Source organism: Lampris incognitus, chromosome 10 (assembly GCF_029633865.1).
Source record: "Lampris incognitus isolate fLamInc1 chromosome 10, fLamInc1.hap2, whole genome shotgun sequence".
Taxonomy (NCBI): Eukaryota; Metazoa; Chordata; class Actinopteri; order Lampriformes; family Lampridae; genus Lampris; species Lampris incognitus.
This window is the reverse complement of record NC_079220.1, coordinates 22,184,447-22,198,702: the sequence shown is the minus strand read 5'-3', so window position 1 is coordinate 22,198,702 and position 14,256 is coordinate 22,184,447. Positions and strand designations below refer to the sequence as shown.

Sequence of the window (14,256 nt, the reverse complement as noted above, 5' to 3'; positions counted from 1 at the left end):
AGAGCAAAACAAAAAAAAAATGTTTTTTTTAAATACCTCGACTCAACCAAGTGGCAGAGATTAGGACATAGTTTATTAAATTACTGTTCGACATTATTTGGTAAGGCGGTGGCTGCCAACCCTTACAACTCTACCAGCCATCCACTGTGAACAGTTTATTCCTCATACAGAAAAGTGAAATAGATAAAGGGGCCGATGGCTCCACTTTTTCCTCAGTGGCTCAAAAAAGTTACCCTTCTGTGCTAATGATCAACGTCTGGGCCATCAGACTACTATACAACAACAGTGCCTGATCCCGCCACCCCAATTCTGGAGCCGCATAATTTGTACTGCTACACTACTACTTTTATTATTTTAGTTAACTTGACTTATTAATGTATTACTCCATTACAGCAATATTGATTATTATTTATTGTATTATTAATACTATTCTATGACTGCTGCACTTTTATGATACTGTTTAAGTACGTCCATGCTTGTTTTGATTCTCCTGCGCCTAATTATTTTATTATCTTTTAATTTTTTTCTGCTGCTTCAGCACCTAAATGTCCTCGTCTGGAGATGAATAAAGTTGACCAAACCCAATTTAAAAGGTAAACTCAAATACAACAAACCCATAAGCTTGTGTCGCACGAGGCAAAAGTCTTGAGAAGCGTTTACTCCCTTCTCCTCTCACGATACTGCCTGGCCTCTCGCTGCTAGCTAACCGGCTAGGCTAAGCTCGACAGCTACAGCAGTCTTCCCATATTGTAGTTAGTAGAGACGCACCGGCTCCAACACATCACGGTGCTGCAGGGTGATCCCGCTCTCCAAAATTTAAGGGCGAAAAAACTAGGCTACAAATACGGAAGGGATATATACATATCTGAAGATGATTAAGCTGTTTTCGTTGAAACAACAGAAGAAAGACGAGGAATCTGCCGGAGGAAACAGAACAGGAGCCGGGGGTAAAAAAGCGAGCGCGGCCCAGCTTCGAATACAGAAAGGTAAGCTAGTCGACGCTGGTAAGTTAGTGGCATCCACCCGTCCCGTTGGCCAGTAATCTCTGAATCACACCATAACATAAACCGCCTGACATCTGCTCTGTGTTGACGTACCGACTTGTAGATTTGTTAAATAAACGCAATCACCGCGAGCCGTTGTCGCTAGAGATTGAAGCTAGCCAATAAGCTAAGTTTTGCTTGGAATGCTGCTACCTAGCTATCAGTAGTTAGCTGGTGCTATATCTGAAAACAAACAAACATCGCAACTAGCCAGTTTGAATGTAACCCAATTCAGACCGTTTTCTACATCGCCAGTTAACCTACAGTTGTCGACGCCTAACGACACCGTTGATGGCGGATATGATCAAAAACACATTACTGGCAAATGTACGGGTAGCTATCTAGCTTACATTTGACAGTGCAATCAAATGAACAAAACTATACATTGCCAACTAGTTAGTTTAAGTTAAACAGTATACAGACTTTTCGATGTGAGCTTACTCACAAATCTCTGATCTCCTTCTAGCCAAGTCATAATTAGAAGAGAGCAGGTTAGATAATCGTAAGAACATTCAAGTGTCAGTAAATGACTATTTCAGTCACCAATTGTTGTTACAACAATGGCTTTGTATGAAAAGTCGGATCACAGCTTGAACGCCTGGTATCTCAACCGGTTATATTATCTACTTGCATCACATAGTACACAGAGCAACAATTCATAAAGTTATAAACATTAAGTTGTTTCTGAACCCCTAAATCCATTGGGTTTAGCAGTAATTCCAGCTTTCATATTTGCACTTTTATGACCTGAGAGGGTACTCACAGATCCCTTGAATGTGTTTGCCAGCAATGTGTCTCATACACATTTTTTTTTTTTGGTCAACAAAGTCTCAGTTGAAAATATCATAACCATGATGATACTTTCACAAGGCAGTCCACCTAATCCCGAGGAGTGGCAGGTTTTACATCGAAAGGCATTCGTTTGCCGCTGTGTAGATGACATGGTTGTGTGGTTGGACCAGCAGGTTCCACCACAATGAATATTTCTTGTCCACATAGCAAGTTACGTCCTCCACTTGGGGACAGATATTTATTTGGGGTATTTCGGGAGACTACCCATGGAAAAAGCCTGACTGGCGTGTTAGGCCAAAAAGTGGTGGACAAGAGCAGATATGTCTCCTTTCACAAATTATAAATTGGGTTTAGGCTCATGACATTTCTAGGGGGCTCATCATTCATTTCTGAAAACTGTCCCTCTCCACACCAGCTGTCAATGGGTATCATAAATCTATTCATCTAGGTGCAATTGTACCCAAGGGTAGGATGAAGAGCCCTGGTATCATCTCTTTGTGTAATGAAAAGAGAGTGGGTATGACATCAGCAGACAGCAGTAGTTCTTGCACGTTGACAAGCTGTCACTGAATGTCAGCTTTAAGTAGATGTTACCAATTTTTGATTGCTAGTTCTTATGTTTTACACTTTGTACAAAAATATACCCAGCACTTCATGACTCCAAAACTTGCATGCAAATAAGATAGCTAACCATTTCAGTATTATTATTTTTTGTTACTTTTTTTGTTTCTTTGTTACCTCACCAGGTATGCAAACTTATTTGGCTGTCAATGAAGATGACTGCTTAGGCATCCGGGTAACGTAGCAGTCTATTCCGTTGCCTACCAACACGGCACCGGGTCGAATCCCCGTGTTACTTCCAGCTTGGTTGGGTGTCCATACAGACACAATTGGCCGTGTCTGCAGGGCGGGAAGTCGCATGAGGGTATTTGTCCTGGTCGCTGCACTAGCGCCTCCTCTGGTCGGTCGGGGCGCCCCCCGGATCGGCAAAGGGGGTGGAGTAGCGACCGGGACAGCTCAAAAAGAGCGGGGTAATTGTCCAGATACAATTGGGGAGAAACAGGAGGAAAATTGAAAAAAAAAGAAAGAAAAGAAGATGAATGTTTGAATGTGTTTTTCTTCCAGCAACCCATTCAGAGGTTTAGCAGACATTAGACAAGTCGCCAATCAAATTGGATTTTTTTTAATGTCGCTGATCAGAAGTATTTTAATGATCTTATTTATGGAAGGGGAAAGACATTTTTTTTAACCTACCAGCCACCATGTTTGGTGTGTTCCAAAATTCATATGCTATTGTCTTTTATTTTAACAACTAATTTACACAGATAAATAACTTCTCAAGAAAAGTTGTTTAAAGCAGCAACTCCCAAGGGCTGGGGTAGGGAAAAATGGCAGTTGGCTGAATAGTAAACTGCTGGTTGACAATTCGACCAGGTATTCCTGTTTTAGATTGTGTTTGAGATGTAGTGCAATAGCTGCATGTAACTAACAACCTGGCAGACTAGAAAGAGGACAGGACTTGAGAACCACAGTTGGTAGAAGAAACAAACATAACCAGACACATCCAATGCTTCACCACTGGTGAATGGCTGAGCGGTCTTTGGTTTTCTTTCTTTCTCAAGAAAGGTTATGTTTTGAAAATAATTCAACTATCAAATTTGATCAACATCTGAATATGTGTGAAGATAGAGCCCAGTTGGTTTGAAGTCATCACCTATCCCACAGTCCTTAAGACTGCAGCAAGTCATCACCTATCCCACAGCCTGCAGAACTTACCATTCCATATTTCATGTCTCACAGTCCTCACTGACTCTTCAGGATACTAGACAGAACATACTGACTTAAAGTGTTAAGATGCATTGAACGCAATTAATAATTCTGTTTGTCAAATCTGTAATCCTCTGTTTTATGTTTTTAAAATAGGTATTGTCTACAAACAACATTGTTTTGTAAATCATACAATTTACCAGACAACTTTAATTTCTATACCACCTAACTACCAACCAACAGATCACAGATCAAAATAGGAACTTCAAATGACTGTTGGTCAATGTCAAGATAGCTGTCATGCAGTCACACTAACCAGCCACAACTGAAGATATAGTTACATGATACTGGTGTTGTGTTGCGCAAAAAAAAAAAAGTAATATATTTCCGGAAACCATCAATGGGGTTGGTAAGAGTGCTCAACAAATGAGGAGTGTATTATTAAAATAGATGTAGAAAAAAAAATGTTAATACATTGCAGTACAAGCCTGTTTCGTGCGTCACACACTCATCAGCTGCCACGGGGGTGAAACAACAAAGAAAAAAAACAAAGCCAATAAATACTACATTGCCCCGTGCCATGCCCCTAGTTACAGTGCACAGCAACCAACGGGAGAATAGAAAACATTTGAAAAATAACATCAGAAACATTACAACCAATAGGGGAAGGACTGGGGCTCGTTTTGAAAAAGCAAGGACTTAAAGGGCTGGGGCGCTGTTGAAAAGGCATACATTTAAAATATAACAAAATGGTTCTCTAACGGAAAAGGGTGGATTGCTCCCTCCGGGTTGGGGATGAGTTGTTACCTCAAGTGAAGAAGTTTAACTATCTCGGGGTCTTGTTCATGAGTGAGGGTAGGATGGAACGGGAGATTGACAGGCGGATTGGTGCAGCATCAGCAGTAATGCGGACGTAGTACCGGACCGTTGTGGTGAAGAGGGAGCTGAGCCGGAAGGCAAAGCTCTCAATTTACCTTCAGTCTTCATTCCAACCCTCACCTATGGTCATGAGCTTTGGGTAGTGACCAAAAGCGTGAGATTGCGGATACAAGTGGCTGAAATGAGTTTCCTCCGTAGGGTGTCTGGGCTCAGCTCTAGAGATAGAGTGAGGAGCTCGGACATCCGGAGGGAGCTCGGCATAGAGCCGCTGCTCCTTCGAGTCGAAAGGAGCCAATTGAGGTGGTTCGGGCATCTGATTAGGATGCCCCCTGGGCGCTTTCCTTTGGAGGTTTACCGGGCACGGCCAACTGGGAGGAGACCCCAGGGTAGACCCAGAACTCTCTGGAGGGTTTGGGAATACCTTGGGATCCCCCAGGATGAGCTGGAGGGTGTTGCTGGGGAGAGGGGTGTCTGGCGTGCCCTACTTAGCTTGCTGCCACCACGACCCTATCCCGGAGAAGCAGCTGAAGATGAATGAATGAATTAACATCCAATGGGGTACTTTATGTTTATCATCTAGTGGAGTGGGTCAGGAGCACAGTTGAAAAAGCAGACAGTTAAAATATAAAAATATAACATCTAATAAAAGTCATCACATGTATATCATCATCTAATAGGGGGGGGGTAATAAAGACAATGGCTTATTTGTATTGCAAAGCAGATATTTTTTTCTGTGTCTGCAGCTGGTGGTCATTTAATTTCTACTGTTCAAGGTAGACATGTCAAGCTTGCAAATAATAAAATATTTCTCTGCTAAGCATAGGTTACATCTTTTGCTGTTAATTGTGTCATTTAAATTATAAAATTAATTGTTAAAAATTAATTAAAATTACAAATTTATTATTAAAATTAGCTACAGCTGCATGCCAAATGTTCAGCAAGTTATATCAACCCATAATACAAGCATCATGACCAAGACACAGACCCCCTCAACGCAGCCAAACACCACCAACTGCAGCTGCCATGCTAAGGCATTGTGCCCTCTTGAAGGAAAATGTCAGACAGTGGGAGTCATCTACCAGGCATCAGTGACAAGAGAAGACAACTGCAAAGTGGACACTTACATTGGATTAACAGAGGGCCCTTTTAAAATTAGGATTAACTCCCATATGAGTAGCTTCAGGAATGAGCATTCAAGAAGTGCAATGGCCTTACGTAGCCACATTTGGTCATTGGTCGACAAGAATATTAGTTTCTCTATCTCATGGAAAAGCCTCACAAAGAACAACACATATTCAATCAACAGCAAAAGATGTAACCTATGCTTAGCAGGGAAATATTTCATTATGTGCAAGCCTGATATGTCATCCGGTTGGGGCTTGGAGTAGAGCCGCTGCTCCTTTGCATTGAAAGGAGCCAGTTGAGATGGTTCGGGCATCTGATTAGGATGCCTCCTGTGCACCTTCCCTTGGAGGTTTACCGTTACGGCCAACTGGGAGGAGACCCTGGGGTAGACCTAGAATGAGCTGGAGGGACTACATGTCCAATCTGGCCTGGGAACACCTTGGGATCCCTCAGGAGTAGCTGGAGGGCGTTGCTGGGGAGAGGGACGTCTGGAGTGCCCTACTTAGCTTGCTGCCACCACGACCCGACCCCGTAAAAGCGGCTAAAGATGAGAGATGAGAGACATGCGATGACCTTTATATTCGATATTATATTTTTATATTTTAACTGTCTGCTTTTTTAACTATATTCCTGACCCACTCCACTAGATGATATATGTAAAGTACCCCATTAGGTGTTATTTTCTTATATTCTAAATGTATGCTTTTTCAACAGTGCCCTGGCCCTTTAAGTCCTTGCTTTTTCAAAACGAGCCCCAGTCCTTCCCACATTGGTTATAATGTTTCTGATGTTATTTTTCAAATGTTTTCTATCCTCCCATTGGTTGCTGTGCACCGTAACTAGGGGCGTGGCGTGGGGCAACTTAGTATTTATTGGCTGTGTTTTTTCTTTGTTGTTTAGCTACCTTGACAGCTGATGAGTGTGCGATGCACGAAACAGGCTTGTACTGCAATGTATCAAAGTTTTTTTTCCTACATCGATCTATATATATATATATATATATATATATATATATATATATATATATATATATATATATATATATGTATAAAATCCAGTGAGTCAAGTAAATTATTTATGAGACAGTACAAGCCTGTTTCATGCCATAAGCAATCATCAGCTGTCAATAAACTACTCAAGGAAAGGACATACCATTTACTGCCTTGTCATGCACAATGCACATCACTTGCACAATGTCCAGTGGGGAAGTGAGAGGTGTAACATACAAAATTTTCAAAAACACGTGATCGCTGACGGAGGTGCGACATTCTAAATTCAAAAAACACGTGACCGCTAACGGTCCAATGCGGATGGGGGGGGGTATTTGTCTATTGGCATAATTTATTTATAATTACAAAATAGGTGCATATGTCTATGTCTGCAACTGGTGGCCAGTTCATTCCTGTTATTCATTGTGGACATTTCTGGTTTGCAAATGATAAAATATTTTTCAGTTAGACATAGATTGCACATTTTACTACTGGTTGAATATGCTTTGTTCTTTGAGAGGATTTTCCAGGTGGTTGAATAATTAATGTTTCTGTCCGCCAATGACCAAATGTAACGGCTTAAAGATGTTACATTCTTTAAACGGTTGTTTCTAAAGCTACACGTGTGCAATAAACCTCTTTTTGAATGTTCCTACTGTTGGACCGACATATTTCTCTATTTTGCCGTTGTCATTTCTCGTCACCGTAGCTTGGTAGATAACTCCCTTCGTCTGGCATTTTCTTTTGAGGGGGCATGAGTCACGGCAGTTGCAGTTGTACTGTGGCCAAGCAACTTTTTGAACTTTTGGATAAGTGCTTCACCCCGGACCATCAACTGAGGAAGATATTCAATAGGAACACCATCAAAATTAGTTACAGCTGCATGCCTAACATTCAACAAATAATATCATCCCACAACACAAGAATCGTGAACATATCAATGACACTTTCATCACAGCCGGACTCCCCCAGCTGCAACTGCCGTGTGAATGACTCATGCCCCCTTGAAAGAAAATGCTAGATGAAGGGTGTTATCTACCAAGCTACGGTGATGAGAAATGACAACGGCAAAATAGAGACATACGTTGGTCTGTCAACCAATGGGATAGGTATAACAACCAATGGGGTAGGTATTTAAGATGTGCATCATAAATACCTATCCCATTGGTTGTTATAGTTTAAATGTTTCTTCATCTGATTGGTTGCTGTCCAACCGAAATTAGGGGTGTGATGCTGGGCAACGTAAACTGTATGATTCTTTGTTGCACTGCATTAGCAGCTGATGAGTGTTCGACGCAGGAAAAAGGCCGGTACTGCAATGTATTAAACTTTTTTTCCTGTGTCAGTATTGATATTCCGCTCCTCATTAGTTGAGCACTTATAACAACACCATTGATTGTTTCGGAAAAAAAACGCTATATATATATAGTATGTGTGTGTGTGTGTGTGTGTGTGTGTGTGTGTGTGTGTGTGTGTGTGTGTGTGTGTGTGTGTGTGTGTGTGTGTGTGTGTGTGTGTATATATATATATGTATGGTGAATTATGAACAGCTAATTAGATGCTACTGTTACATTGAGACATGCAGCCAAAAAGGATGCAAAAAGAAAAATGAAAAATCACTGTATTACCCAATTTACACTTGGTATGTTAATGTAAGCTGTACCTGGATCAGCTGTCTGGATAAGAATAAAATGCATATTAACGTAAGGTTTAAATACACGCAGTACGCATTGTGACTGGAGCATGATCAGATCTGCCAGACTACCTCCCATGGTAGGGTGAATCCAAATACATAAAGGAATGCAATCCTTTCTCCTTTCATGGTCACTTTTCCTTGACCTCACTTGAACATCTCAGAAAGTTCAACAAGTTCCAAGGAGAATTTCTAAGTACTTTCTGGCATGTCCTGGAGAAATCGAACATCACTTGCTATGCGTCAGCATGGAATCAATGTCACTTTATAATGATGTTGCTGTTTAACAAGAAAAGTAGAAGATCACAAAGAAAATTGCCCACAGAAAGCATGCTAAATGTGCATAGTATTGCCCATTTAATTTTTAAACTATATAAAGCCAATAACAATTAATTTGATTTGTTGCCAAATAGATTATTAAACAATAAGGAGTTATAATACTGTAGATTTTCAGATGCCCTTAGCACAACGAATAATATTGCATATACTTTTCTATCTGGTTCCCCCTCTTCACTGTGCATCAACAAGCAACACTTGTTAATGGACAGTACACCTGCATCCTTTCTCTGCCATGCTGGTGTTTGAACAGTCCTTTTCTAACTGCTGTCTTTTGCAATTTATTAGAAATCTTTGAAGCATGAATGATGTATGTAAACACTGGAATTGCAGTGACTTGTGGTCTATACATTTGATCTTTCCTTCTGGCAATGTTGGTCGTATAACCTCTCTGGAAGGTTGACTGCTGTGGGAAAAAAAAGTTTTTGGGGGGGATTTTTTTCCCCCTTTTTTCTCCCCAATTGTATCCAGTCAATTACCCCACTCTTCCGAGGCATCCCGGTCACTGCTCCACCCCCTCTGCCGATCCGGGGAGGGCTGCAGACTACCACATGCTTCCTCCGATACATTTGGAGTCACCTGACAGTGAGGAGTTTCGCCAGGCGGACATAGCGCATGGCAGGATCATGCTATTCCCCCCCAGTTCTCCCTCCCCGCGGAGCAGGCGCCCCAACCAACCAGAGGAGGAGCTAGTGCAGTGACCAGGACACACCCACATCTGGCTTCCCACCCACAGACACGGCTGATTGTGTCTGTAGGGGTACCTGACCAAGCCGGAGGTAACATGGGGATTCGAACTGGCGATCCTCATGTTGGTAGGCAACAGAATAGACCGCCATGCCACCTTAACGCCCCACCAATAGTTAAACTTATCGCAGCTCATTCTGAAGGTTGCCATTGACTCAGACTTTTCCAACTTTGGTATATCCCACTCCAGTCACAGTAAACGAGTCAGTGTATTTACATCAATAACAGCTGCAAAAATGATTGCAGTAAAACGTGCTTCAGATGCCGCAGAGTTGCTAAAATGACCCCTTCACTGAAAATGTGTGATGATACATATTTTATTAGACCATTTTCGATGACAAAAGACCCACTTGCTCATCCACTTGTTCACTTTGTACATTTTTTCTAAAATTTATTTCTGATTTTTCCCTTTTTCTTCCAATTTAGTGGCCAATCGATCCCTATTTTAGTTCAAACACCTACCCTCGTACTGCATGCGTTCGCCAACTGCATCTCTCCGGCCGGCAGTCTCGAAGGAGACGCCTCGCCACTTCCGTGACAAGGCGAATCCAGGCCGAATCGCTGCATTTTCCGACACACACACAGACGCATTCATGTGATGAACCCAAGCTGACTCCGCCCTCCTCCTGAAGACAGCGTTGCCAATTATTGCTGCTTCATCGAGTCCGGCCATAGTTGGATCTGACGAGACCGATGCGCGAACCCCGGTCCCCAATGAGCAACTGCATGGACACAAAGCCTATGCTTAGACTGCTACACCACCGCGGACCGACTACTTTGTGATGACAAAGCAGGCACAACTGAGATAGCAAGAACATCTAAAAATTCAAAGGGTAACATTGGGTTGTTCATCATCCAGATAATACATCCAGGTTGCAGGATAATACCAAGTGTAAATGGGATCCACAATTTCAGAAATTAAAGTGCTGAGAGACACCTCAAATTAACTTTTGCATCCTGAGCTATACAAAGTGTAAATTCTTCAATTAATTGGACTGAAAGCACTGCGTGGCACTGGTCCAGCAGCTTGCATTTGGTCCATTCACCAAAGATAAAGATGACAGGTGCTAAGTGGTCTGCTATATCTTGCCTACAGTACAGTCAGAGAAAGGACCATCTTAGGGCTATCTGAAACATACTTTGATTTTATAATCAAATGAAAATGAAAAACATTTAAAGATAAAATTTTTATTTATTAAATGTTTAATTAATGTTTTAAATGTTAAAACATTTTAAATTTTAATTCATAAAATTTAAAAGTTTTAAATAAATGTTTAATCCAACTATCCATTATCCAAACCGCTTATCCTGCTGTCAGGGTCACAGGGATGTTTAATTTAATTTAATTTTTTAAAAAAAGTGGGACCGGAGGGTGTGCGCCAATTATGGGGCATCACATTGCTCAGCCTCCTTGGGAAAGTCTACTCTTGGGTGCTGGAAAGGAGGCTCCGACCTAGTGTCAATCCTCGGATCCAGGAGGAACAATATGGATTCCGTCCTGGCTGTGGAACAACGGACCAACTTTTTACCCTTGCGGAAGTGCTGAGGGGGGCATAGGCATTTGACTAGCCAGTCTACATGTGTTTGTGGACTTGGAGAAGGCTTACGACCGTGTACCCCGGGGCACTCTGTGGGGGGTACTGCGGGAGTATGGGGTGCCGGGGCAGTTGCTACAAGCCATCTGGTCCTTGTATAACCAAAGTGAGAGCCGTGTCCGCATTCTTGGCACAAAGTCAAACACATTTTCGGTGGGTATCAGACTCCGCCAAGGTTGTTCCTTGTCTCTGATTCTGTTTGTGATATTCATGGACAGGATCTCAAGGTGCAAACAAGGTGAGGAGTGTGTCCATTTTGGGAACCTCAGAATTGCATCTCTGCTCTTTGCAGATGATGTGGTTTTGTTGGCTTCATCAGAACGCGACCTCCAGCGTGCACTGGGGCGGTTTGCAGCTGAGTGTGAAATGGCCGGGAGGAGAGTCAGCACCTCCAAGTCTGAGACCATGGTTCTCTACTGGAAAATGGTGGATTGCTCCCTTCGGGTTGAGAATGAGTTGTTGCCTCAAGTGAAGGAGTCCAAGTATCTCGGGTCTTGTTGATGAGAGGGTAGGATGGAGTGGGAGATTGACAGGTGGACTAGTGCAGCATCAGTAGTAATGCTCTCAATTTACCAGTCAGTCTTCGTTCCAACCCTCACCTATGGTCATGAGCTTTGGGTAGTGACCAAAAGAGTGAGATTGCAGATACAAGTGGCTGAAATGAGTTTGCTCTGTAGGGTATCTGGGCTCAGCCTTAGACATAGGGTGAGGAGCTCAGACATCCGGAGAGAGCTCAGAGTAGAGCCACTGCTCCTTCACATCAAAAGGAGCCAGTTGAGGTGGTTCGGGCGTCTGATTAGGATGCCTCCTGGGCACCTTCCTTTGGAGGTTTACCAGGCACGGCCAACTGGGAGGAGACCCCAGTGTAGACCCAGAACTCGCTTGAGGGACTACATGTCCAGTCTGGCCTGGGAACGCCTTGGGATCCCCCAGGAGGAGCTGGAGGGCGTTGCTGGGGAGAGGGATGTCTGGAGTGCCCTACTTAGCTTGCTGCCACCGCGACCCGGCCCCGGAGAAGCGGCTGAAGATGAATAAATGAATGACTAATTTAATTTATTTTATTTATTCATTTGATTTGTATTCATTTTTATTTATGTATTTATAAAATTAAATTAAAAAAGTAAAATTAAAAATGAGTAATCATGATGATTTATTAAGTTCTTACCTGAGCTGTCCAATGAAATGTTGAACACATCCAAAAATGTATGACATTTTGACCACAGACTAGCTACTGACATAAAATAACCAATGTGTTCAGCATGTTTTAAAGGAGTGAGCTGTTTTGCAAACAAAAATGTTCTTAGTACTCAGTTCAAAGAAGTGTATTGTGTGTGTGTGTGTGTGGAAAGTACAATTTTTTTTTTGCAGTGGAACCAACAATTCATAAAACAAAAGTAAAAAAATGTTAAGATACAATTTAAGTATTTTGTACCAGCGAATTTTTACGTTAGCTCTTGTACTTTCAATGCGGTAAGGCCGTTTACTTGCAGCCAGCAGGTAATTTATGCAAAATAACTCCATTGACTTGACTGGCATTTTGCTGTGGGCTACTCTTTCCACCTTTGTCGGCATCAGAGCTTTAATCTAGTCAATCATTGTTCAGCTGTAGGAACCGACCAAAGATTCATCTTCTAAGATTTTTTTTTTTTTGTTCAGAAATCAAAGTGATTTCGTACATGAGTACTAAACAATCATTAAAACATCTTAAACGAGGGCGTCTGGGTAGCATAGTGGTCTATTCCGTTCCCTACCAACACGGGGATCGTCGGTTCAAATCCCGGTGTTACCTCCAGCTTGGTCGGCGTCCCTACAGATGTAATTGGCCGTGTCTGCAGTTGGGAAGCCGGATGTGGGTATGTGTCCTGATCGCTGGACTAGCACCTCCTCTGGTCGGTTGAGGCGCCTGTCCAGGGCAGAGGGTGAACTGGGGGGAATAGTGTGATCCTCCCATGCGCTACATCCTCACTGTCAGGTGAAAAGAAGCGGCTGGTGACTCCACATGTATTGGAGGAAGCATGTGGTAGTCTGCAGCCCTCCCCCGGATCGGCAGAGGGGGTGGAGCAGTGACTGGGATGGCTCGGAAGAGTGGGGTAATTGGCCAGATACAATTGGGGAGAAGAAGTGGGGGAGGGGCATCTTAAACGAGTAGTAGCTTCGCTGCTCATGAATCTGGTTTAAATATAAGTACATACAGCAGCGTTGGGCCTTCTGTTATTGGATGATTATGCACAGTAGTATTCAAGAGTCTTTCATGTATTTTCCCTTGACATCCTAGGTAAAAAAAATATTGGTGGAGTGTGCTGCTGTAAGGGGTCCATGGGTGGGGAAGTTCTTTTAGCTCTGAAGAAAATCGGTAAAGACTTGAGGTAGTCTTATTAGAAGAACTTCCAGAAATGAGTTATGAAAGAGTCAGAATATGTTTGTACCGGGTTCTTCAAGGTATGCGGGTTTCATGAACTTGAGTGAAAGACTTTGTACGGCACACACTTTGTTACCTGTACGGCGCACAGTTCCCTAGCTGTAGGATTGTATGTATGCCCAATGGAAAGGGAGCTGACCTCTGGACCATTTTTTGCTATGCTCCTCATTCACCTTAACATTTGTGTGTGTGTCTCTCTCTCTCTCTCTCTCTCTCTCTCTCTCTCTCTCTCTCTCTCTCTCTGTCTCTCTCGCTCCTTTTTACTTGTGTCCTCTTTTCTGTTGTCTCCATTTCTCTCTTTGGTTCTGTTTGTCTCGCTCCTAATTCTGTTGTCTCTTTCACTTCTGTCCCTCATCTTCTGTCTCTCTCCCTTTCTTCTTCTTCTTGTCTCCCTATCATTTCTGTCTTTGTCTGTCTCTTAGACATCAATGAGTTGAACCTGCCAAAGACGTGTGAGATTAACTTCCCTGACGATGATGACCTGCTCAACTTCAGACTCATCATCTCACCAGACGAGGTGTGTGTGTGTGTGTGTGTGTGTGTGTGTGTGTGTGTGTGTGTGTGTGTGTGTGTGTGTGTGTGTGTGTGCGCACGCGCGGCAACACAAATAAAGGAGTTACATTCCTGCTTAATGAAGTTTTCACTTTTTTTCCCTCAGACTGCACTGTTTTATCATATATAACTGTACTGCAACTAAGTTTGCACCCTCAGGAATTGTAAAAGGGAAGTTAGAGAAATGTTCAACTTTATGCAAATGTGCTATGATGTGTAAGTGCAACACTTCAATTGAACCAGTCATTAGAGTGCTTTCTGTGAGTCTCATGAGAAACAGATACAAAACATCGGTTCCTACTCAACCTACTTTCCAATT

General features: G+C 42.6%; 1 protein-coding gene across 1 annotated transcript in view; it reads left to right on the top strand.

Annotated features, from left to right (window-relative positions):
- The first annotated feature begins 710 nt into the window (after positions 1-710).
- Positions 711-14,256, top strand: part of ube2m (ubiquitin conjugating enzyme E2 M) — a 29,371-nt gene continuing 15,825 nt past the window's right edge. The window contains exons 1-2 of the mRNA XM_056288194.1: positions 711-986; positions 13,808-13,902. Coding sequence (XP_056144169.1) covers positions 872-986; positions 13,808-13,902 — 210 coding nt within the window. The 5' untranslated portion in view covers positions 711-871. The remainder of the gene's footprint in view (positions 987-13,807; positions 13,903-14,256) is intronic.